General features: G+C 41.4%; 3 protein-coding genes across 3 annotated transcripts; 1 reads left to right on the top strand and 2 right to left on the bottom strand.

Annotated features, from left to right (window-relative positions):
- Nucleotides 1-762: 762 nt before the first annotated feature.
- Nucleotides 763-1,856, top strand: LOC109432023 (brachyurin-like). Its single transcript, XM_019708329.3, has 2 exons — nt 763-1,547; nt 1,606-1,856. The coding sequence occupies exons 1-2, from the start codon at nt 807-809 to the stop codon at nt 1,777-1,779; spliced, it is 915 nt and encodes a 304-aa protein (XP_019563874.2). The 5' UTR covers nt 763-806; the 3' UTR covers nt 1,780-1,856.
- A 915-nt stretch (nt 1,857-2,771) lies between these two features.
- Nucleotides 2,772-4,043, bottom strand: LOC109409744 (brachyurin-like). Its single transcript, XM_019683247.3, has one exon. The coding sequence runs from the start codon at nt 3,736-3,738 to the stop codon at nt 2,815-2,817; it is 924 nt and encodes a 307-aa protein (XP_019538792.2). The 5' UTR covers nt 3,739-4,043; the 3' UTR covers nt 2,772-2,814.
- Nucleotides 4,044-16,520: 12,477 nt separating this feature from the next.
- LOC115265384 (brachyurin-like) lies at nt 16,521-17,800 on the bottom strand. Its single transcript, XM_029870250.2, has one exon. The coding sequence runs from the start codon at nt 17,759-17,761 to the stop codon at nt 16,862-16,864; it is 900 nt and encodes a 299-aa protein (XP_029726110.1). The 5' UTR covers nt 17,762-17,800; the 3' UTR covers nt 16,521-16,861.
- Nucleotides 17,801-24,309: the final 6,509 nt, after the last annotated feature.

The following is a 24,309-nucleotide window of genomic DNA, read 5'->3' as shown; positions in this document are numbered from 1 at the left end:
CTGTAGAGCCCACAATCGCACCAATGCCAACGAAGCCGGACAAGTTCGCATTCCATTCACCTTGTGGTAGTCCGTGGTGAGATTCACACGAACTAGACAGCTCACCAGAAACATTTACGTAGTTTTTTTACACCGTCCATCGTCGTTTTTATTAGTCTCGTGAGCTTCCCGAGGTAGCCGTTCTCGCCCAACTTATCACCTTTCTTGTAGATGCGGCAAATGACCCCTTCTTTCCACTCCTCCGGCAGCTTTTCGGTCTCCCAGATCCGGACTATTAGTAGATGTAGACAGGTGGCCAACTTTTTTGGGCCCATTAAGATGAGTTCATCTCCGATACCATCCTTCTAGCTGACTTGTTGTTCTTGGTATACATCTAAAAGTTTCCTAGAAAAGACAAACAATTCGCGACTTTCCGATTTTCAGATAGTTAGTCTAACGAATATGACGTACATCTTGTATGGTACAAGATAAGCAACCGATCTTGGGTTTCTCTGCCGAAAAACCCATGAAAAATACCGAAGTATCGACCGTCTTACCGTTTTTGTTTAGCAATCCACAATCGAAAATTGTACAATTTATGGTAGTCATAAAACGCAGCGCCCGATAACCCCTGAAATTTTGGGCATCCGTAGTTGTGGCAGATAAACCATCAAAGTTCACGTCACAGCCAATATGGCCGTCAAATACCCGTCAGATTACCGTTCGCCAAAGACCTTATCGTCCGATAAGCTAGCTTATTTATACACCTAAGAGTAGCTGCGCGAACCTTAGTCTTCTAGATTCGACCGAACGTTCCGAAACGCAAGATGAAATTCAGCCTAGTGCTAGTTTTGGCCCTGGCTGCCGTTGTGGCCGCCGATGAAATCAATTGGCACAAACTCCGTCCAGCATGGCGCATGCCACGTTACTGGAAACGCCTCCCGAAGGAGGTCATGAAGCAGATGGCCAGTGAGATCAAGGACCTGCCCAAGCACCGCCCGGAAGGCCGCATCGTCGGAGGATACTTTGCCACGCCCGGCCAGTTCCCGTACCAGATTGTGATGATTGCCAACTTCCCTGAGGGAGGAGCTCTTTGCGGTGGTTCGGTCCTTTCGCAGAACTTCATCCTTACGGCTGCCCATTGCGTCGATCAGGCCAGTGGTGGTACCATCATCCTCGGTGCCCACGATCGTACCAATGCCAACGAAGCCGGACAGGTCCGCATTCCGTTCACCGCTGACGGAGTCTACTACCATCAGAACTGGGATCCATCTCTGATTCGTTACGACATCGCCACCGTTCGCATGTCCAGCCCGGTTCAGTTCAGCGATCGTATCCAGCCAGTGACTCTGCCACGTTGGAGCGATGTCGGCAACGACTTCGCTGGAGTGACTGGTACCGTTTCCGGCTTCGGTCGTTTCTCGGATGACATCAACGCTGCTTCGGATGTGCTTCGCTATGTGACCAACCCGATCCAGACCAACACTGCCTGTAACATCCGTTTTCTGGGTCTGATCCAGCCGGAGAACATCTGTCTGGCTGGCGACAATGGACGTGGTGCTTGCAGCGTAAGTTTGTTGAATCATTGCGCAATAGACAGTGTGTTATCTCGATTTATCATTTTAGGGTGACTCTGGTGGCCCAATGACCATCTCCCGCGACGGAAAGACCGTCCAGGTCGGAGTCGTTTCGTTCGGTTTGGCTCTGGGATGCGAACGCAACTGGCCCTCGGTATTCGCCCGTACGAGCTCGTTCCTGCAATGGATCCAGGCTCACTCCGATGTTGTCATTGAGGCTTAAGTGAATGTATGGTTGATTTAAGTTTTTGATAAGTTTAATAAATGTCGTGTGTTTGGAATGACTGAACGTTTTAGCTATATTTAGGTATTTTCATTTGAAACGTTTTCTTATCATGGGGGTTTTGTATGATAAGCTTAAGATTGGGGATAAGATTTAACTGCCCTGCTAATCGAATGGTTTTAATGTACTCTTGGATAACTTTTTTCAAGGTTAAAATAAGCTAATAGGTCCATTAGCTTACCACTATATTTTACAAAACTTAGCGGAATAATCTAGCAAAAAAAGTATTTAGAAAATGATGACACACCATCGACCAAAGTTAAGGATCACCCTCAAATATTGTCTAACAGCCAAACATCTGACAAGACATGTAAACGTGTTTTTTTTTGTTGATATGTTTCAAGAGCGTTGACTGAAGCTAAGGTTGGTATCAGTTGAATGATCACGGGTCCGTCAATTGATATTTCAATGGTAATTTGAAAATCGTGTAGGTTATTTTGCTTAAAATATCTATTGATATTGATACTTCTTCATACTGAAAATAGAGCCAATAGTGATCTTTAGTTATGCAAAGAATCACCTCGTTTTTTTATACTCAAACCACTCTCTTTACCAAAGTGTGAAGTGAAAGACATCTTATCAATTTTATTTTGGAGAAATGAATATTACTTTGCAGATACGCAGTATGACTTGCAAATTACTTTTTAGTAAAATAGCTATTTTCTTATTCCTTTTGGTGAAATCTTGGAAGAATACCTGGAGGAATGCCGGCAGGATTCTAGAGAGCAATGTTTGGAGAAATTGTTGAATCCCAGGACAAGGTATCCTGGAAGGCATCTGTGAAGGAATCTCTAGATGTATCTCTGATAAATCTCCGGAGCAATCCGCAGAAATCCCTGAAGGAATTTCTGCAGGTAACCTTGGAGGAATCCCTAGAAAAATCCCGGAAGGAAGTAAACTGTTCATTCGTAGTACTTTTAATATGGATTTATTACAGTGATTATGATGTGATATTTCTTAAAAAATTCTCTATTATCAATTATCTTTTTCTATTGTCAACTTTAAAACCGCAGCATCTTCGATATCGGAGTTCGCCAGAATCCAGTCTAGATAGTAAGTCACTCGAGCGTACACCGTTGGTATTCCGCTTTCACAACCCGCCAATGGACCAAACGACAGCACTCCCACCTGAAGACTTTCTTCATTATCCTGAACCGTCAATGGCCCACCCGAGTCACTGTTGCAAGCAGACCGTCCAGCATATCCCGAAAGACAAATGTTTTGCGGTTCAATGTACTGCACCGCGTTTCCCCACTGCTCCAAACAGTTTGCATTAGTCAGAATCGGATTAATCGCATATCTCAAAACCGGCGACAAATCCGGACTGGCATCTGAAGTTCGTCCGTGCCCGGAAATGGTTCCCAACATGCCGGAGAAGGTTCTGCCATCGGTACGACTCGGCAGACGAATAGGCTGAACGCGGTCGTTGAACTCCATGGAACTGGTTAGCCGAACCGTGGCGATGTCGTTTCTGATGCGATCCAACGTATACCCTGGATGTATCGATACTCCCTCGACTTCGAATGAAATGGTCTGCTGCGTCGGTTCAGCGATCAAACGGTCATGTGCTCCCACAATCACCCAACCACCGTGCGCACCATCGACGCAATGAGCCGCCGTAAGGATGTAGTTACGGGACAGGATAGAGGAACCACAAACTCCGATGCCCAGATCAAACTCCATGTTCAGAACGCCATGATAGGGGAACTGTCCGGGGATCGCTTCGCGTCCATTGGTAATTCTTCCGCTTGGTCTGGAGTCGTGGAGAGCTTGCAGTTCCGTCGGTAGATGTGCCCAGTAATGATCGAACTCCTCGATGGGGCGTGCTTTCGTGCGATCTATTTCGACAGCAGCTGTGACTACTGCCAGTGATACCAAAAGCGCTCCGATGAACTGCATGGTGGACTATGCTCTGTGAGGTCCTGACGTTTCAAGGTTCTCTTATGTAGTTCTGTTTGCGTAACTCTTATCAAAGTCAGGAAGTGGTTCACATTCACCAAGCACGTGCTGGGAAATTTGAGCATCTTTCTCCGGATAAAACGGCTTGTTCATACAGATTATCTGGTGAAGATACAGAAATAGCTTTGAATGTTTTTTGCGAAGGAATTTCCACATTCACAGCTGGTTCTTATCATAAGGTACGTTTCGTTAATTGATAGGAGTGGGTTATTCCACAGAAAGTATCCACCGCACATGCAATTGACCTTTCGGGTTTTAAATTAGATTACGGGAAACCTAAAACCCAGTAGTGTGACCGGTGGAGTTCCCCGATACCTAGTAGGAATAAAAATATGAACGAGAGGAACTTGCCCGAGGGCCGAGAATATCGATGGACAATGTAAAAAAAAACTTCGCGAGCACTTTAGCTCCCTTCCAATTTTCAGGACTACATACAACAGAGTAATCAACATTATGATTAAATGAAATTATTTCAACAGTTCCGGTCCATTTGTTTTACGGATGAAATGGCCATCATCGGTAGAACATTTAGAACTATGACACATCTGTACATATGCGTAAAACGCGAAGCAGCAAAGGTTGACCTGGTGGTAATTGCGTCAAAAACAAAGTACATGCTAGTAGGTGGATCTGACAAGTATTGTCAGCACTTTTTCGATAACTTAATTTCAAGATGATGGAGAAAGTTGTATATTTATCATTTTATCTAGGTTCTTTGTTAATGGTTTACACCAAAGTAAAATTCTAAATCATATGTCAGTGGAAGCCGTAGAAGGCATTTCAGACCTTCACTATCACTACATGGCGACCGTGATTGAACTTTAGTCGGAATTTCTTAAACACTGTGCCACTCTGTACCTACCGAAATTCCTCTGTTGTCTTTCAACCAAATTAGTTGATTTTTAGAAGATAACTAGCTTAGTATACTTGCGGTTTTCGACAAAGTTGTTCAGAACATCCTAGACTTTACTGACGATGTTACATACTTTCAGAATCATTTGAGTTCCTTATAAGAAAAATTCATAAAGAAAATTTTCCCAAATAAAATCCCATGCAAACTTCCATCACAATGACTGAGAATTTACTTTTTTCAAAGTTATATTTTATTTTTTTATTTAGAGTTTATCGATAAAAACAATCAATTACCATCATTTTGATTTCACAGTGCTCATCTTTGTTTAGTGTGTTTTTGGAGGCAAAGTGCAAGTGCCGCTTTTTTCATTCGGATCGTCCGCGTCGTCGTCGTCAATTTGAATGTGCACATCGTCGTAGCTGTGTGTTCTTGTAACGGTTCAATGTGATTTCGGAGAAGAGGCCAGTTAGTGGAAGATTCTGCAGCACATACGCACTGGACACATCGAAGGATGTTTATTGGTGAGCTCGTTCCATTTTATCATAATATTTGAATGGTTCAAACATTTGTAATATTTTAGTCACAATGAATAAATGTTTTGACTCAAATAAGGGTTCCTTGAATCACATCACTTACCACTGCAGGTATCAGTAGGTCGGTTCTAGAGGCACGTTCTCCTCCATTCGGGAAATTTGTGCCATCGCCATGAACACGAGCCTATTCATCATTTACCTGACGGAGAAGGGAAGGAAAAAGGATAGGACATGGGAAAGGACAGGTAAGGGAATAGGATCGTCATACTCGCAAAAGCGTACCACAATGGGTTCACATAGCGTCCTGAAAAGGACACTGTAATAACGCATAAGCGTGCCACAATGGGTTCGAACAGCGCCCTGAGAAGGGCACTGTGATAATGCATAAAGCGTAAAAAGAGCCTATAGCTCTTACCACAGCGGGTCAAGAACAACAGAACGTCCTTAAGATTCAGGTTTCTGAAGTCAGTTTCACTTAATAAGTGTTTCCCGAGTACTCGGAAACGCAATTGCGCAAAAACTGGACAGTTACATATTAAATGATACGAAGTTCCATAATCGGATTCACAGCTATCACATGCAAATGAATCAGCTTGCTGAATATTCGCCATGTGATAACTGAGTCGGCAGTGGCCAGTCAATGCTTTGACCAGCATGCTGCAATTCTGCTTTGACAGATTTGTTAGATACTTTGCCACCCCTAGAGATGGCTCATTACAATACAATTTTGTTTGACGACATGACTCCAAACTATTCCAGTATTGTTTGTGCTGAGTGGCAGCCCAGGTGTCAATCTGAAGCTTCACCCAACACTTGGATACCGGAATAGCTGGCTCAGGGCCAATGAAGTCATGTGATGCTCCAGTGCGAGCTAACTCATCAGCCAATTCATTTCCAGCGATGGAATAATGGCCAGGTACCCATACAAGGTGAACAGCGTTTGCTGAATTCAGCTCCTCGATTTGAGTTCGACAAGCGATAACTATCTTCGACCTGGAGTTGGCCGAAGCAAGTGCTTTAATAGCAGCCTGGCTATCTGAACAGAAGTATATTACTTTGCCCATTACGTGCTGCTGAAGTGCTGATTGCACTCCGCACATAAGAGCAAAGATTTCGGCCTGAAAAACGGTGCAGTGTCTACCAAGTGAATAAGACTGATACAGTCTTAGCTCACGAGAATAAACACCAGCACCTGCTCGACCTTCAAGAAGGGAGCCATCAGTGTAACATACGATGCCGTCTGAAATACTTCTCTCCAGATAACCAGATGTCCACTCTTCCCGGGAAGGGAATTTCGTGGAAAATGTCCTATATGGAAAATTACAAACAATTGTAAGATCACTTGGAGCAAGGACAACTTTGTCCCAATTCACCAAAAGTGGAAACAACGAGGTGTGTGTTGAACTGCGGTTCACAGGAGTTTCCTCTAGTAAACCGAGTACCCATAGGCGGTAAGTGCAAGAAAGTGCTTCTTGTTTGAGATGAATGAGTAGTGGAGCAACGTCAAAGAGAACTTCGAGCGCTGCCGTGGGAGTTGAAGAGAACGCTCCAGACATCGCCATTAAGCACATCCTTTGGAGATGGCCTAACTTTGATTGGACCGTTCTCACTTCGCCCTTTTGCCACCACACAAGACATCCATAGGCCAATATTGGCCGAACAACAGTTGTGTAGATCCATTTGATATACTTGGGTTTTAGACCCCAAGTTGTACCAAAGGTTCGCCGGCATTGCCCGAAGGCCATACAAGCTTTCTTGATTCTGAACTCAACATGAGGTGTCCAGGAAAGCTTGGAATCAAGAATGACTCCAACGTACTTTACCTGTTCAGTCACATTGATTTCAGAATCAAAGAGACGTAAAGTTCGAACACCATTACGGTTTCGCTTTTCCGTGAAAAGAACAATAGATGTTTTACTCGGATTTACCGAAAGGCCATATTGGCGACACCAACCCTCAACTACCTGAAGAGCGTTTTGCATCAGGTCGAAAAGGGTGCTGATGCACATACCGACTAACAATGTTAGGTAGTCGTCGGCAAAACCATAAGTAGGAAAACCGCTATTATTGAGTTGCCTCAATAGCGTATCTGCTACGAGATTCCATAAAAGTGGTGATAAGACTCCCCCTTGGGGGCATCCACAAACACTCAATTTCCTAATCGCCGCTTGACGCAATGTCGAGAAGAGATGTCGGTTTTTGAGCATTTGGTGAATCCAATTGGAAATCATTGGAGATATACCATGACCCCGTGCGGCTTCCAATATGGCATCGAAAGGCACGTTGTCAAAGGCACCCTCGATATCTAAGAAAACACCCAAGCATGATTGCTTTTGAGCGAATGCCTTCTCGATATCGTAAACAACTTTGTGTAAAAGAGTCACAGTGGACTTTCCAGATTGGTAAGCATGTTGGTTCACATGAAGAGGCACATTGGCCAGATGAACATCACGGATGTGATGATCGACTATGCGTTCTAAGCATTTCAGAAGAAAAGAGGTCAAACTGATAGGTCTGAAGCTCTTTGCTTCTTCATACGACGCGCGACCCACTTTCGGAATAAACTTCACAGTAATATCCCGCCAGGATTTGGGAATATACCCTGTAGCAAAACTGCAAACAAGTTGCTGTTTCAAAACATGTTTGAAATGATCAAATCCCTTCTGAAGCAAAATAGGATAAATCCCATCTGCCCCAGGAGATTTGAAAGGAGCAAAGCTATTGAGTGCCCATTCAATCGATTCTAAAGTTATGATACTCCGAGCCGAAGCTAAAGAATCATAACTACAAGAAAAGACATCAGGTTCATCCGAAGATGTAATATCCACACATCCGGGGAAGTGTGTACTGAATAAACATTCTAAAACTTCCTCATCAGAGGAAGTGAAATCACCATTTGGCAAACGAAGTTCGTTCACTTGAAAATCCTTAGATTTTGCAAGGATTTTGTTCAATCGACTGGCTTCACTCAGACTGGAAACATTTGTACAAAGGTTTTTCCAGCCGGATCGTTCAGCAGACCGAAGAGCTTTCTGGTAGGCCTTGCGAGCCGACCTGAAAGCCTCCGATCCAGCCGAACGTCGTCTGTTCCAACTCTTTCTACATTGTTTCCTGAGCTTCGCCAGATCGGAGTTCCACCAAGGGGTTCCTCTTGTGGTCTTCACAGACCGCAGAGGGCAGGCTTCTTCAAAAGCTTCCATGATGAAGGCCGTTGTAGTATCAACGGCATCATCTAAATCACTTGGAGTGTCAATTGATGGTGAGTATCCATGAAATTTGGCTGCAACCAAATCGGTAAAGAGATCCCAGTTGGTTGACCGGGGATTCCTGAAACGCAAAGTTTGCGAAGTAACATTCACATGTTCAAACAAGATGTAACGATGGTCAGATAAAGATTCTTCATCTGACACATGCCAATTGGTCAGCTCATGACTAATTCTGCTAGAGCAAAGCGTTATGTCTAACACTTCCTCTCTACCAGATACCATGAAGGTTGGGCGGTTGCCTATGTTAAGTAATCCAAGATCTGTACTACTTAAGTATTCCATCAAACTGGAGCCTCTCAAATTGATGTCTGAGCTGCCCCAGATTATATGGTGAGCATTAGCATCACTACCAACAATTAGCGGAAGGCCTTTTGAAGTGCAGTATGCAATGACTTGCTTGAAAGCATCCGTAGGGGATGGTTCATCATGCGGTAAATAAACCGAACAATAAACGTATTTCCTGTTGAGGTTTCCAACAGATACATCTATTGTGATAGCACATACATCTCTGGTAGTTAGTTCAGAGATGAGTGTAGCAACGATTGCGTTGTTGACAAGCACACATGCTCGAGGCATGACACGTGAGTTTGCCATTTCATTTTTACTGAAAGTAGCAAATACCGGATTCACAAGGTTTCCTAAATAGAAATTCCCCTTACGAAAGTAAGGTTCTTGGACTAACGCCACTTGGGCTGTACCATTTTGCATAAGTCTACAAAGATTGATCGTTGCTGTTCTTTTGTGCTGAAGATTGATCTGAGCTATCCTAACCGTAGCCACTACCCAAACTAGGTAAGATTAAACTCTTAACAATCACAGCACAAAAAAGAACAGCAACAATAAAGCCAGATTGGTATCGATTTGAGTGCGCCAAAGGCGAGGATGCACAGTATACACTGTGTAAAACGCATAATGCGAAACCATATAGGTGAAAATCTAAACTAATTAATAACATCTTCATAATCCCGCCCTTATTCAGCCTCATGTATGAGATTGAAGAAGGGCAGCTGATTGTCTCGGAGAAACACAAGGTCCACCGCGCTATTGCTCCGGTTAGCACAGTAAGGGCAAATACTGTGGAGGGTGCCCTGGTACTCCACAGGCTCCGTTTGCGATTAGGTTTTTATAAGACCCCCCTAACCATTCATTCCTAGGCACGGTAAGCGTAAAGCCGCATAACACCATGAATTAGGGGTCACCTGATTAGTGGATTCCTACCACTGGAACAGGCGGTCCGTAGTGCTATTCTTAGCCAGTTGAACTAACCGCTACCGACACTACACAGCTATCTAGGCTGATCGGGAAAAGAAGTTAATATTCGTGATCAACTTCATACGGGCCCGAAAAACCGAAAAAGAGGCCAGTTAGTGGAAGATTCTGCAGCACATACGCACTGGACACATCGAAGGATGTTTATTGGTGAGCTCGTTCCATTTTATCATAATATTTGAATGGTTCAAACATTTGTAATATTTTAGTCACAATGAATAAATGTTTTGACTCAAATAAGGGTTCCTTGAATCACATCACTTACCACTTACCAAAGTGAATCCAAATCATGTGACTCTCCCCCTCCGCACTAACAAAAATTCCTTCCCGTGACTGTGTTGGAAAAAATGAGGTGATCTCGGTTTCTAGTAGCAACGTAAGTCACACTAACATTCCTTCTCATTCTCGATGACCGTAAGGACGTGGCCGGCGCCGTTATTGACTAATAAAGTTTGGAATTCTCGAACTGTGCACATTGAGAGCGGTAGCTACTCTCAAGCTTCGTTTGTTGGTTCCTTGTGCAATTTTGATTGTTCTGATCAATCACGGAGTAGCAACTACGAATTGTACGGTCATCTATGCTCATGCTCAAAAACAACCAATTACCATCATTTCATATAACGGTGAAAATTTCATTTGTTTCTACAAAATGGGGACCATAAACATGACCCGGAAGCACTCACACATCTTTAAAATTCTTTCCCCAACATTGCCATAATGAAGAAGATGTAACAAATCCATCACGCTAACTTCCAAGTGCAGTTTTAGCCGTGATGGATAACGCGCAGGTACTCACGTCAGCATCCACCAAAAGTTGGTCGGTTTCGCCTTTTTTGTCTTATTTTTTACTGGTTCTTCTTCCCATCCGCTTGCCGACGGTCTAAAAATAGATTTCCGAACTGCCGAAGTTGTTGCCGTCACCAACACAATCACATTCCGGCTTTGTTAGTGGCAAAAGTGCTGTCGTTTAAAATAATCCATTATTTTATGTTGTTGCTACCAAATCTCTGTTTGTTTTAACAAACTGTCAAAATTTGCAAATGAAAATATTTGTATTATCAAACAATGGAACAGTTCAGTTTAAACTAGAAATCAGTTTGTTGCTATAGTAAACTGAAAAATCGGTTGATTTGAACTAAAATTCAATTGTGTTTACAATTTATTTCTCTGCGTGTACAGTCATTCAGGACAAGAAATGGATCCAAAAAAAACTTGATCTGAAAATTATGCGAATGCTCAGTTGCTGTCACTACATGGCAACCGTGGCTGAGCTCTACCACATTTAACGCTATAACCTTGACAGTTTTGTTACGGTGAAGTTTCGATACTATAGATAAAGTTGTCTATCCCATTTATTATTTATTTTGAACTATACATTCTCAAGAGGCAAAACCCTCTTCATCATCTTTTCCAAAAACTTTACTAAAATAAATAAAGCAAAAGGCTCTTGCGGAAGTTTTCCTTAACTTCATAAGTCCAAACCTAAGAGAGACGGCTAACTGATAGCCACGATGTTTACATTTCTTCTTCTTACTTCCTTTTACAACTTTGTACACCGTACAATACATCATTGAGCAAAAATGTTTTGCATTTTGAAGCGGAGTGAAAGTTCAATAAAATCTTTTGGATATAAGGCCACTCCACACCATCAATGTGCAAATTTCAGCTCGGTTTGTAGTAACCGGTTGTGACGCAATCGACGCTGATAACTGTCTATCTCAGTTCCATTTTATTATGTTTTTTTTTTTTGTGTATTTACATCTTAGTACCTTTCTAATACGTGACAACAACGTAATTCTAAGCCGCATCGTCAGTGGAAGTAGTGGAAGACATTTTAGACCTTTACTGTCACTACATGGCGACCGTGACTAACCTATAGCATTTTGACCCTCTAATGGATACCTGGGGTCCATTGGAATCCAGAGCCACTTTGAGGTGGTCGCAATAATAGGTTTGGATTGACATTTCGAACTCATTTTTACAGTACCTTCAACTACGATGAGCTATTTGTGCAAAAATAACAACAGTTTCATGGCATATGTAATATGAATTATACAATGTATTGATACAATATGTCTTGAAACAATATATTTACATACTGTTAACAATACCAATTCTTCCTATTTGGTGGATAACTTACTTCATAATTGACTCACCAGGTAGCACAGACAGCAAAGATTACACATGGATAAGACTTTTGTTACTTTGATATCTCGATTGAAAGAAAATATTCGAATATTGATGTCTTTGGGCGGAGTGTAATTTTTCAATTTCTACAATCTCTGATTTGAAATCATCTCACCAGATGGCGCTTCTGATCAATAAATTTATTTCGCTGATGTCACAGTCCAACGAAAAGATGTTGGTGTTTTTGCAAAGATGTTTTCCTGGCTATGCGTTGCCCGATGATTTAGTTACTAGTGAGAACTCTCCTACCAGCCCAAGTAACTTTTTTTCGCCAAAAAGACAAGAAGAGTTTTTCAAAACCATCATAACACCAAAATAAAAAGTATTAGTTTCAATGACGATTGTCAAAACTGCTACAAGACTTATTAGTCATCAAAATGTTACTTAGGAGGTGGCGATGAGGTGAAACTAGTGTATGATAATCTTAGCCTAGTAAAAAGATGCAAAGAAATCACCTCACTTGATCCCTTCCAGGATGTTTTCTGGTATTTTTCTACAAATTGCTTCAGAGATTGATCCAGTTATTTCTTAAGGATTCCTCCAGAGCGAATTCAAGGATGTTCCAGTAGTTGATCTAGGGATTTTACAGATTTGTCACCAATAATTCCATCAATATTTGCTCCAAGCATTCCCATACGGATACCTTCAGGAATTCCTTCCGGATTTTTTCCAGGAATTCCTCCTGGGATTGTTTCATGAACTCCACCTCCGATTCAACTAGGAATTCATAGAATAATTCTTCCAGAAGTTTTTCCACGATTCCTCCAGTAATTCATTCCCGGATATCTGCAGGAATGCTTCCAGGGATTCCTCCAGAAATCCCTCCTGCGATTTATTCAGGAGTTTGTCCCTGAATTCCTCCCGAGATTCCTCCAGAAATTCCTTTTGGAACTCCTCCAATAATTTCTCCCGGGATCCCTCCAAGAATTTTTCTCGGGATTCTTCCTGAAATTTCTTCCGAGATTCCTCCAGGAATTGATCCCTGGATTCCTCCAGAAATGACTCCCGGGATTCCTTCCAGGATCCCTCCAAAAATTTCTCCTGGAATTGCTCCAGGAATTCCTTCCGGGATGTCTCCAGGAATTTATCCTGGGATTTTTCTAATAATTTCTCCCTTGGTCCCCTGCCGGAATTTATCCTGGGGTTCCTCCAGGAATTCCTTCTGGGATCCCTCTCAGATATAAAATTTGAATGCTAGCTAGCACTACCATGTCTGGGTTATGTGACGTCATATTCTCTTGGTACACGCTAAATTTACTACTGTAATTTACATTACTTAGATTCTATAGCGTCTTTATACTGTAGGCCCAAAAACTTTGTCGTACCTATGGCATGGTACACAAATTACTGATGGAGCCTCAGTGACAACCATAACGCTTTTGGTACATTCATGGGATATTCTAGGCTATACAAACTATTATGGAATTTGGACCTTCAATATCTACAGGCTCTACTGTTGTTTCTCTTCATCCTATCGGCATAATTCTTTCACGATCGTTCACCTATTATGAGGTATGAGGTACGAGTATATCCATGTGTTGCTATTTGGGTGGCTGGCATACAGATGGACGCCAATGTATTTCGCAATATCTGTAAATCTTAGGATGTTTTTATTGCAGCGAATGCTCGCGGAATATGATCAATGCTACTTTTAGATCCTCAGTGTAATTCTGATAACTTTCCAACATGCACTTAGTGATATAGGTCACCCCAACTATTCTGGAAAAAGGGCCTTCAAGGTCTTTAAATTCTACTCTTGTTTCTCTTTACTCTATCGATGTAATTTTTTCACGATTGTGACACTTGTACCTCATATTACCACGAGTATCTCTTTGTATTGTAGTTGTCTATTTCATTTATTTATTTATTTATTTTTTTACTAAAAGTTTAGAAGAGGGAAAAACGCCTTTGAAAGATTTTCTTTCGAAATCTTTCTCAAAGAGGCACAAAACATCTAATCTTCATTTTTTCCGAAAACGTTACGACAAATAACTTTAACTTGAAAACTAAAAACAAAAGTAGAAAAAAAATACAAATTTCAAGTAAAAAAATCATACATATTTTGAAAATCGGAAAGTGTTCACTTCCACGAATGTCTCAAACGGATTCAAGAATGGGATAGTACATTTTAAGTAATATCTTGGTAAAATAAAACTTGAAAGTTGTTTATCTCAGTTCCTTTCTACTGGCTGACAACAACGTAAATCTAGCTGCATCGTCAAAGGAAGTCTTGGAAACATTTTAAACATTTACTGTCGCTACATGGCGACCGTGACTGAACTATGGTCCAATGCACGAATTTATACTGGCCTGCTTACTCTCACACGAATTTTGACGTTTGAGAGGTGTCGGCACCGCTCAAACGTCAAATTTTCTGTGAGAGTATGAAGGCCAGCATAAATTCGTGCAGTGGACCATGCTATAGCATTTAAGGACCATGACGGGCTCCTCTTTTCTCCATGAACACGTTTGTTAACCCGTAAACAACCGGGATGGTCTTCTTATGGTAAAAATGCATTATTTTCTTTGTTTTGAAACATTTTATCTGGAGTCTTGTTTTTAGTCAAGGGGAAGAGTTGTGCTGAAAAATGCTGGTAGCCTCAAATACGTTGCTTTTATGAATTCTATATTTTTTTGCTCAAATTTCTTCGTTTTGGTCATCATTAATAGTTTTCACTGATCTTTTGTATGCAATAATGTATCACACCAGACAGCCTAGTGGTTAAGGCTATGGATCGCCAATCCGGAGATGGTGGGTTCGATTCCCGTTCCGGTCGGGAAAATTTTCTCGACTCCCTAGGCATAAAGTATCATTGTAATTGCCACACAATGTTACAAATTCATGCAATGGCTGGCAAAGAAAGAGCTTTAATTGATAACTGTGGAAATGCTCTAAGAACACTAAGTTGAAGAGAGGCAGGCCAAGTTCCAATGAGAACGTCGAGCCACAAAGAAGAAGAAGAATGTATCACTACCCATCTTAAACTGTTAGAGTATTCTTCCCGGAATTATTTTAAGGCCTCCAAAGTATTTAAAGTACTCCAAAGTTTGTGTCACAAATCCAGCATACTACACTAAATTTTATAGACATTGAATGATCGCAGTACATAGTCTACGGCAGCCTTTCTTAAACTTTTTTACCGTGTAATTCTGATGGGGCTGGTACACAGCTAATCGCGTTCGGTAATTTTTACCGAAATCTCAACCGCTGAGCGTTCGGTAATGGGTTTTTAACGAAATTCTGTAAAAAAATACCAAATTTTGATAAAATGTTATCGTTTATCTGTCATACTCTAACTAATTTCGGTAAAGTTACTACCTTTACCGATTTTTTCCTGTAAAACAAACTTAACAATTGAGATTTCGGTAAAACATTACCGAAGTCGGTGATTTTTTCTAACTGTGTAGGTCGGACCCATTGTTAGAGAAAGGTGGGTCTACGGTACTGAAAGAGCCTTCAAACACCGTTAGAAAATTCACAATGAATTGGGAGATCTAGGTCATCTAAACTACTCTGGAATTATTATTTTTAAGATCTATCAATAGGATTTGCCATCATTTCAGTACACTCTGTTCAAGAAATTTAGTCACGTTGATGACCATTAGACCTCCTAATATTACGAGGAACTCGATACTATGGTAGTTCGATAGTGAAATACAAATAGCCCTCAATACACTTTGAAGTTTGGGTTACGTACTGTATTATCCTACAATTGTAAAGAATGTTCGTACATCAGCATAGACTGCTTCTAGAGCCTCAGTGCACAACTTTAACGCTTTTTGTCCATTCATGGAATATTCTAAACTACCCAAACTATTCTGGAATTAGAACCTTCAATGTTTACAGGCTCTACGCTTGTTTCTCATCATTCTATCGGCATAATTTTTGCACGAGCGTTTCAGTTGTGCTTCATTATAGTACGAGTATCTATGTGTTACACCTAAATCACTGGCATACAGATGAAACTCAATGTATTTTGAAGTATGGGTCGCATATCTGTAAATCTTAAGATTTTTTTTTATTGTTGTGAGTGCTCGTGGAATATAATCTACACTACTTTTAGAGCCTCAGTGTGCAATTCTGATAACTTTGCAACATTAACTTGGTGATCTAGGTCATCCAAACTATTCTGGAAATAAGATTTTGTAGACCCAAGTTCTACTCTTGTTTCTCTTTACTCTTTCGGTGTAATCCATTCACGATTGTGTCCTGAAAGTTGTACCTTATCATATCACAAGTATCTCTTTGTGATGTAACTTGTGCGTCCACTGGTATACAATCGATCTTCATTGTTCAAGTCCTACTCGAGTACCCGGAATCGCGTTTTGATGCTTCTCAATCAAATTTCTGGCAATCAGCATGCTGTATAAATCTGAAATTTTGCCAGCGTGTCCAACCAATTTTGATTATTATTCACACAAAATTTCAGCATTGCTCAGCAGATATGTTTGGAAACTTTCAAATCGCGACTCCTGATAATCGAGTCCGACCTGTATTTTCTACGTTATTCGTAGTATCTCAGAATGGAATTACAATAACTTTGCAATATTCTCAAGGTCATCCAAATTATTTTGAAATTATAACGTTCAAGGCCTGCAGGCGTTACTGTTGTTTGTCATTTTTATTTTTATTTTTGTAGTATGCAATGCCTGTGTATCTGAGCACCTTTTTGAGAAATTGGTCAATAGGAATTCCGCTCGTTGAAGCACTCTGCGAACCAAATCATGGTTAATGAAGTGTCGTTTGGGTTCACCGAATTTAAATTTCTCATTTTAATGAAAGATATTTTTCTATATTATTAAAGGTTAGAAACGCGAAAGCTGAAAGTACCCCGATAATTTGATAGAATTAAGTGGGAACCAGTTTTTTTTATAGCACATGCTTAAATAAGGTTTAAACTTTAAAACAACCTTTAAAAACTGTGAGAAACATTTTTTTTTTATTAAACCACTGCCTAAGCTACTTGTTCTCCAACGTCGGAGTTCTCCAAGATCCAGTCCAAGAAGTGCGTCACCCGAGCATAGACCGAAGGCCGTCCGATAGCACAACCAGCCGAAGATCCGAACGATACCACTCCCACCTGAAGGCTTTCGCCGTCTTCCTGCACCGTCAGCGGGCCTCCGGAGTCTCCATTGCAGGACGATCGACCACCATATCCCGACAGACAGATATTCTGCGTCTGAATCACGTGCATTGCATTGTTCCACTGGTCCAAACAGTTGGCGAATGTGATGATGGGATTGCTGGCGAATTGAACCACTGCGGAAGTGTAGGGACTGTCGTCCGAAGTTCGTCCGAATCCGGATACCGTTGCTATCCGACCGGAGAAGGTGCGCGCGTCCGTTGGGCTTGGAAGACGGATTGGTTGGACACGATCGTTGAACACGATCGAGTTGGTCAGACGAATGGTCGCCACATCGTTTCTGATGGTGTTTGCGGTATAGTCTGGATGTATCGTGATTCCACTGAGCTCGAAGACGATGGACTGCTGAGAAGGTTCGTTGTTCAGTCGGTTGTGTGCCCCAACCAAAGCAGTTCCTCCGCTGGCTCCTTGGACGCAATGAGCTGCCGTCAGGATGTAGTCATTGGAAATGATGGATCCACCGCACAATCCGCTACCTTGGTTGAAGCTAATGACCAGAGCAACCTGGTACGGGAACTGCCCAGGATTGGCTTCGCGTCCATTAGTTACTCTCGCACTAGGAACTGAGTAGCGAAGGTATTGCAACTCTGCCGGAAGACGTGCCCAGTAGTGATCGAATTCTTCGATCGGGCGCACCTTGGACCAGTCAATGTCAGAGGCGATAGCCGCCGTCACCAACGCTATCAGAAATACTACCGCTATTCTTTTCATCGTGGATTATGGATTACGTGTACTATGCGTATGTGCACCGACGGTTGCTTTTGTAGCCTCGTCCTGTGGCTTATCATAATTGGCTATTATTACTGATTTTGGTTATCAGGGATATCAGCTCTGGACGGTAGTTAAATTGTGCACGGCTGTAAATGGCTATGGTAGAAGAGCTCATCAAGATTTGGTTCAATTCGGGTCAAGTTTTTTTTTTGAGACAGAAATAGAAATACTTGTTAAGATCTCTTTTCGGAAGCTCATTTCTGAGATAAGATGTTATTATGTAATGACAATATTTCTATCTTGCAGCCTAATTGTAGTTTGGATAAGACAGAACAAAATATAACGAAAGGAAACAATATTCACTGTTTACCTTTAAAATATTAATGTACATTTTTCAATTTGTAGTGTGGGTGGAATGCTTGTGGCTTTTCCATAATCAGTTCAGTTTATCTTTCTTTGCTTCGATTACAATTACATAAAGTGCGTCCGTCTTGGAAAAACGGTGGTCTGATTTTATCCTTTAAGGTACATTAGCTTTTATACCAATCGAATCTATGCGGAATGTAATCGCATATCAGTCTAGTATGGGTTTTTTCGTCAATTTAGAGATAACAACGTTATCTAATAGTACGAATTATAAAGCAAAACATTTCATATGGCCTATTGTTGGTCATAGGCCTAACCAAAAGGGATTGATCAAGGGAGTAAAACAGGCCTAATTATGATTATTTTGTGTAGCACTTATACTGGATTATTAATATTTATTGTACAAGTGTGTCGCACTATAACAAAAACGTTGCAGATGGCATAATAGGGGCGTAATGCAGCCTACCTTGCATATATGTCCACAACACAAATTAAAACATTAATTTTCTGCTTAAAAACTCTTTAAAAAAATAAATCTTGAGATCAGGTATCAGAAGGCCGGCTCCAGAGGCACGTTATCCTCCATTTGGGACATCTGTGCCAAGGCCATATATATAAGCCTATTTCATCATTTACCTGAGGGAGAATGGGACAAAGGAAGGAATGGGATTAGGAAAGGGAATGGTGATGAAATAGGAAGGGGTGCCCTAGAAGAGGGAATGAACACATAAGCGCAACGAGAGCTCATAGCCCATACCACAACGGGTTTATTCAGTGCCCTGAAAAGAACACTGTAAAACGCATAAGCGTAAAGAGAGCCTATAGCTCATTGGAGGTAGCTTGTGACGTCATGCGACTTTCAATATGACATTGAAAGGCACGTCATCGAAAGCATCCTCAATATTCAAGAAATCACCCAAGCAAAAACTACGTTTGAGCGAGTGTTTTCTTGAAAACGTATACAACTTTGTGTAAAAGAGTCACTTTGGACATCCCAAATTGGGAGACATATGAGCTCACATGAATAGCCATGTTAGCTAGACGAACATCACAGATGTGATAATCGGCAATGCGTTTCACGCATTTCAGAAAGAACGAAATAACCAAATAAATCTGGATCTCATTCCTTCTTTATACAACGCACGCACCCTTTCGGGATAAAACTATGGAGTAATTTCACGCCTTGAAAATACCCAATAGAAAACTACAAGAGTTCAAAACATGTTTCAAATACTCAAATCCCTTTGGAGAAAAATAGGACAAAACCCAATTTGCTCCTGGAGATTTGAAGTAATCAGAGCTTTTTAGTGCCCATTAAATCGATTCTATAGCTACAATCGTCGAGGCAGAAGCAAGAGATTTGTGGCTATACAAAAGACTGGTTTATCCGAAGATATTTTGAACTTGAACAGATCAGAGTTCCATTCAGGAATACCTCTTGCGGTCCGCACAGACCGCAGCAGGACAAGCTTCTTTCAAAGCAATAGTTATGGTATACCACAATGGAGGGCGTTGTAGTAACAAAACCACAATGAAACTCTCTTGGAGTAGCAATGGAAGCGAGTTATCCATAAAAAGTGGTCGCCACCAATTTGGTACAGGTTCCCTAGTTTGTTGAGCAGGGACGCCTGAATACGCAAAGTTGCGAAGGAACACTCAAAAGTGAAAAGAAAGTTAAATGGAGACTCCTGACACATGCCAATCAGTCAACTCATGACAAATTCTGCTCATACAGAGATGGGTTAGGTGCAATTCTATGTTAAGTTATCCATGAACTGTACTACCTAAGTGTTCCATCATACTGAAGCATCTCAAATCAATGTTTAAGCTACTTCAGATGATATAATCATGGTAGCAATACTGCCAAATATCAGCAAAAAGATGCTGAAAACAAGAGCTTGCTTGAAGGCATCCATAAGGAAAGGTTGAAACATACTGTTGACGTTATTCTAAAACATAGCATGCTCGAGGCCCGACACTTCATCTATAATGAAAGATGCAAAACTGGGTTCACAAGGTAACCTATACAGAAGTTACCCTACGAAAATTAACTTTTTGAAGAAGAGCCACTTGGGCTACGCACGCTTTTTACGCTGAAAATTCATCTGAGGTTTCCTAGCCGTAGCCACTACCCAAACTAGGCAGGATTACACTCATCACAATCACAGCACAAAAAGGAAAGATCAACGACAAACCAATCGGTGTCAATTGAAAAACGCCAATTGCAAAAACGCATCAAGCGAACCCATATAGGTAGTAATGTAAGCTAATTCACAACATTTGAATAATCCCGCCCTTATTTAGCCTCAAATTTGAGACTTAAGAAGGGCAACTGATTATCTCGGAGAAACACAAGGTTCACTGCATCATTGCTCCGGTTAGCGCAGTAAGGGCGTAATACTGTGGAGGTCGCCCTAATTCTCCACAGGCTCCGTTTGTGGTTAGGTTTTTATTAGACCCCCCCTAACCATTCATTCCTTGGCACGGTAAGCATAAAGCCGCATAACACCATGAATTAGGGGTCACCTGTTTAGTGGACTCTTACCACTGGATCAGGCGATCCATAGTGTTATTCTTAGCCAATTGGTTGTCTCTACCGACACTACACAGCTATCTAGGCTGATCGGGAAAAGAGTTAACATTGATGGTCAACTTCCAAACGAGCCTGAATAGCCGACGCAATAATACTGGATTATTAATATTTATTGCGCAAGTGTGTCGCACTATAACAAAAACGTTGCTGATGGCATGATAGGGGCGTAATGCAGCCTACCTTGCGTATATGTCCACAACACAAATTAAAACATTAATTTTCTGTTAAAAACCCGATTTAATCCACCTATGGTGAACAGAACCCTTCTTACACTTATTAAAACTATTGTTGTATTATTTGTATTTAACATATTTATTTTGTGTGATGGACCAAAAGTTCTAGAAAATATTGTGGATTTGGCATCTAGTGGATTGGTTTCCAAAATAGCATCATGGACCATGGACTAAACTACCAGAAATGCCAGAGACCATCTAGAATCTTGTGTGAAATTAAAAAAAAATAGCTTACATATTCTGGAATATTGTATCTTTTGTTAACTGCCAAAAGATCTTGAATCGATTAACAAATGGATAAGAAAATCAGCGAGATACACTTTGTCTAATATCTCTTAATCAGTCGAATAAATTAGCTCCGAAGTAGACCTGTGCGCCGCCGCGCCACGCCGCCGCCGCCGACACTTTTTGTCCCACGCCGACGCCGACCGAGGTATCGGCGGCGCGCCATACGCCGCTGTTTGTCACGCCGCCGATTTTCATTTTTCGCGCCGGTGATCAGTGCACGAACAAAATTTAGTTTTTATAAAGTTAGGATAAAAAAAACCTCCCGATCACTATCATAAGAGTTTCATTATAATAATTAATTTCTCAACTCTTAAAACACACATTCACATCTCTCCAGATGTTTCTTCAGAGAATCTTCCAGAAGGATTCAGTGATGCCTTCTGGAGATCCATCTAGGATTATTCAAAAAAAAAAAACTTCAGGAGTACTTTCAAAAATTATTTCAGGAGAATTCAGGGATGCCTACTAGAGACACATCAGAGATTCATCCAGAAGATCCTTCAGGAATTCTCATAGGAGGTCCTTCAGAGATTAGTCTGAGTGTACCTTCAGGAATTCCTACAGGAGTTTCTCTAGGATCTAGTCCAGGAGTTTCCTCAGAGATTCGTCCAAGAGGTCCATCAGAAATTCCTGGAATTTGTTCAATAATCCCTCCTGATAATCCTTCGAGGATTCCTTCGGGATGCCCCAAGAAAAATTTGCAGAGATTCTTTCAGGAGTTCTTCAAGGATTGCTCCAGAATTCGGTGATTTTTCCAGGAGTTCGCTCAAGTGTTTCCCTAAAAGCTCCAGGAGGATTCAGGGATGCCTCCATGTGTTCATTATGATTTATTTCAGAAGTTCCCTAAGCTATTTCAACGAGAGTTCGTTCAGGTATCCTTCTAGAAGTCCCTTTAAATATTCTTTCAGGAGGATTCATAAATGCCACCTGAAGATCCATCAAGAATCCCGTGAGAAATTCCTTCAGGAATTCCCGCAGGAGGTCTTTAGAAATTAGATTAGGAGTTCCTGCAGGGATTCCTTCTGAAGTACCATAAGAAATTCCTACAGCAGTTATTTCCAGGAGTTCCATCAGAGATTCCTCCAGGAATTTCAGGGATTCTTGTAGAAGTTTCTTCGGAGAATCCTGCTGAATTTCTTCAGGGATTCCTACAGAAGTTCCTTCAGAGAATCTTATACGAAGATCCAAGGATACCACCAGGAGAACTCAGGGATCACCCCAGCAGTATATACAGTGATTCCTTCCAAGATTTTTTCAGGATATCCTTAAGGGATTGTTCGAGAAGTTCTCTTCTTCTGGGGTTCTTTCAAATTGCAGATTGAGATTGATTTTTTTTTTCAGGAAGACTCACGGATGCTTTCAGAAGTTACATCAGAGATTTCTCCAGAAGCTCATTCAGGAATTCCTACAGGATACCTTCAGGGAATTTTGTAGGAGTTCCTTCAATAACTCCCTTAGGATTATCATCAGGCATTTCTCCAGGATATTCTGAGTGATCTTTCATGGAGTTTCTACAAAAATTCTTCACGGATTTCCTTGTAAAATTCTTTAGAGAATACCCCCTACCTGGAAAGATCCGCTGAAAATCCTTCGAGGATTCCGCCTGGAAATCCTGTGGATATTCCTTCCGGAATTCATTCGAGCTGGAATCCCTGCAGGGATTTCTCCTGTAATTTCTTCTGGGATTCCTCTTAGACTTCCTTCAGGGGTTCCCCTGGACTTCCTTCGGGGATTTCTCCTGACTTTTTTCCTGTTATTCTTACGGAGATCCCTCTTGAAATTCCTCCAGAGATACTTCCTAGATTTACTTTCAGGGTTTCCTCCTTGAGTTCCTTCGAGGATTCCTCCTGAAATTCGTTCGGGGATTCCTTCTAATATTCCGTTAAATTTCTTTGGTGGTTCCTCTTAGAATTCTTTCGGAGAATCCACCAGGATCCCTCATTGGATTCCTCCAGGGATTTCTCCTGCACTTCATTTAGGGATTCCTCTTGGATTTCCTTCAGGGATTCCTCCTAGAATTCATTCAGGAATGGCTCCTGGAATTCCTCTGGGGATTCTTTTTGGAATTCCTACCGGTGTTCCTCCTAGACATTCCTCATGGGTTCCTCCTGAAATTCTTTCGGGGCTTTCTCCTGATATTTTAACGTGGATTTCTCCTGAAATTTCTTCGGGGTTCCCCCCTGGAATTACTTTGATGATTGCTCTTAGAATTTCTTCTGAGATTCTTCCTGGATTTGCTTCAGTGATTCCTCATGGAATTCCTTCAGGAGTCCTTCTGGAATTCCTTTGGGATTTCCTTCTGGAATTGCTTCAGTGATTTCTCATAGAATTCCTCTTGGAATTCCTTGGGAGATTTTTCCTGGACTTCCTATGGAAATTCCTCTAGATAATCCTTCGAGTATTCCGCTTGGAAATCCTTTGGAGATTCCTCCCAGTTTTCCTTTATGGGTTCCCTCCTGGGATTACTGCAGGGATTTCTCCTTCCATTTCTTCGGGGATTTCTCCAGGAATGTTACCAGGAATCCCGTCGCATATTCCTGCTGTACTTCCTTCAGGGATTTCTTCGAAGATTCCTCCTGGAATTAATTCGAAGATTCCTCCTTAAATTCCTTCTAGAGTTCCTTCGGGGATTTCCCCTGAAACTTCTACGGGAATTTCTCTTCGTTTTTTTCGGAGATTTCTCCTGTAATTCTTTTGAGGTTTCCTCTTGGAATTCCTGCGGGAGCTACTCCTACAATTATTTCAGGGGTTTCTCATGGAATTCCTACGAGGATCCCTCTTGGATATTTTTCGATGGTTCCTCCTAGAAATACTTCGAGGATTTCTTCTCGAATTTCTTAATAAATAAAAATCTGGAATTTCTTTTGGGATTCCTCCTGGACCTCCTTCAACAAATCCTCCTGGGATTTTTTTTTCGGGGATTCCTCTTGATAATCCGTCGTAGATTCCTCCAGGAATTCCTTCGGAGATTCCTCCTGGAATTCTTTTGGTGATTCCTCGTAGATTTCCTTCAGAGATTCTGCCGTTCATTCTTTCAAAAAATCCTCATGGAATCACTCCTCCTGGAG

This window comes from Aedes albopictus, chromosome 2 (assembly GCF_035046485.1).
Source record: "Aedes albopictus strain Foshan chromosome 2, AalbF5, whole genome shotgun sequence".
In the NCBI taxonomy this organism is placed as follows: Eukaryota; Metazoa; Arthropoda; class Insecta; order Diptera; family Culicidae; genus Aedes; species Aedes albopictus.
The sequence above is the reverse complement of the archived record's forward strand: the minus strand, read 5'-3'. Positions and strand labels throughout refer to the sequence as shown.

Coding starts and splice junctions, on each gene's coding strand:
- LOC109432023 (XM_019708329.3), top strand. CDS start 807: ATGAAATTCAGCCTAGTGCTAGTTTTGGCCCTGGCTGCCGTTGTGGCC. Junction 1,548..1,605: donor ATGGACGTGGTGCTTGCAGC/GTAAGTTTGTTG, acceptor TTATCATTTTAG/GGTGACTCTGGTGGCCCAAT.
- LOC115265384 (XM_029870250.2), bottom strand. CDS start 17,761: ATGAAAAGAATAGCGGTAGTATTTCTGATAGCGTTGGTGACGGCGGCT.
- LOC109409744 (XM_019683247.3), bottom strand. CDS start 3,738: ATGCAGTTCATCGGAGCGCTTTTGGTATCACTGGCAGTAGTCACAGCT.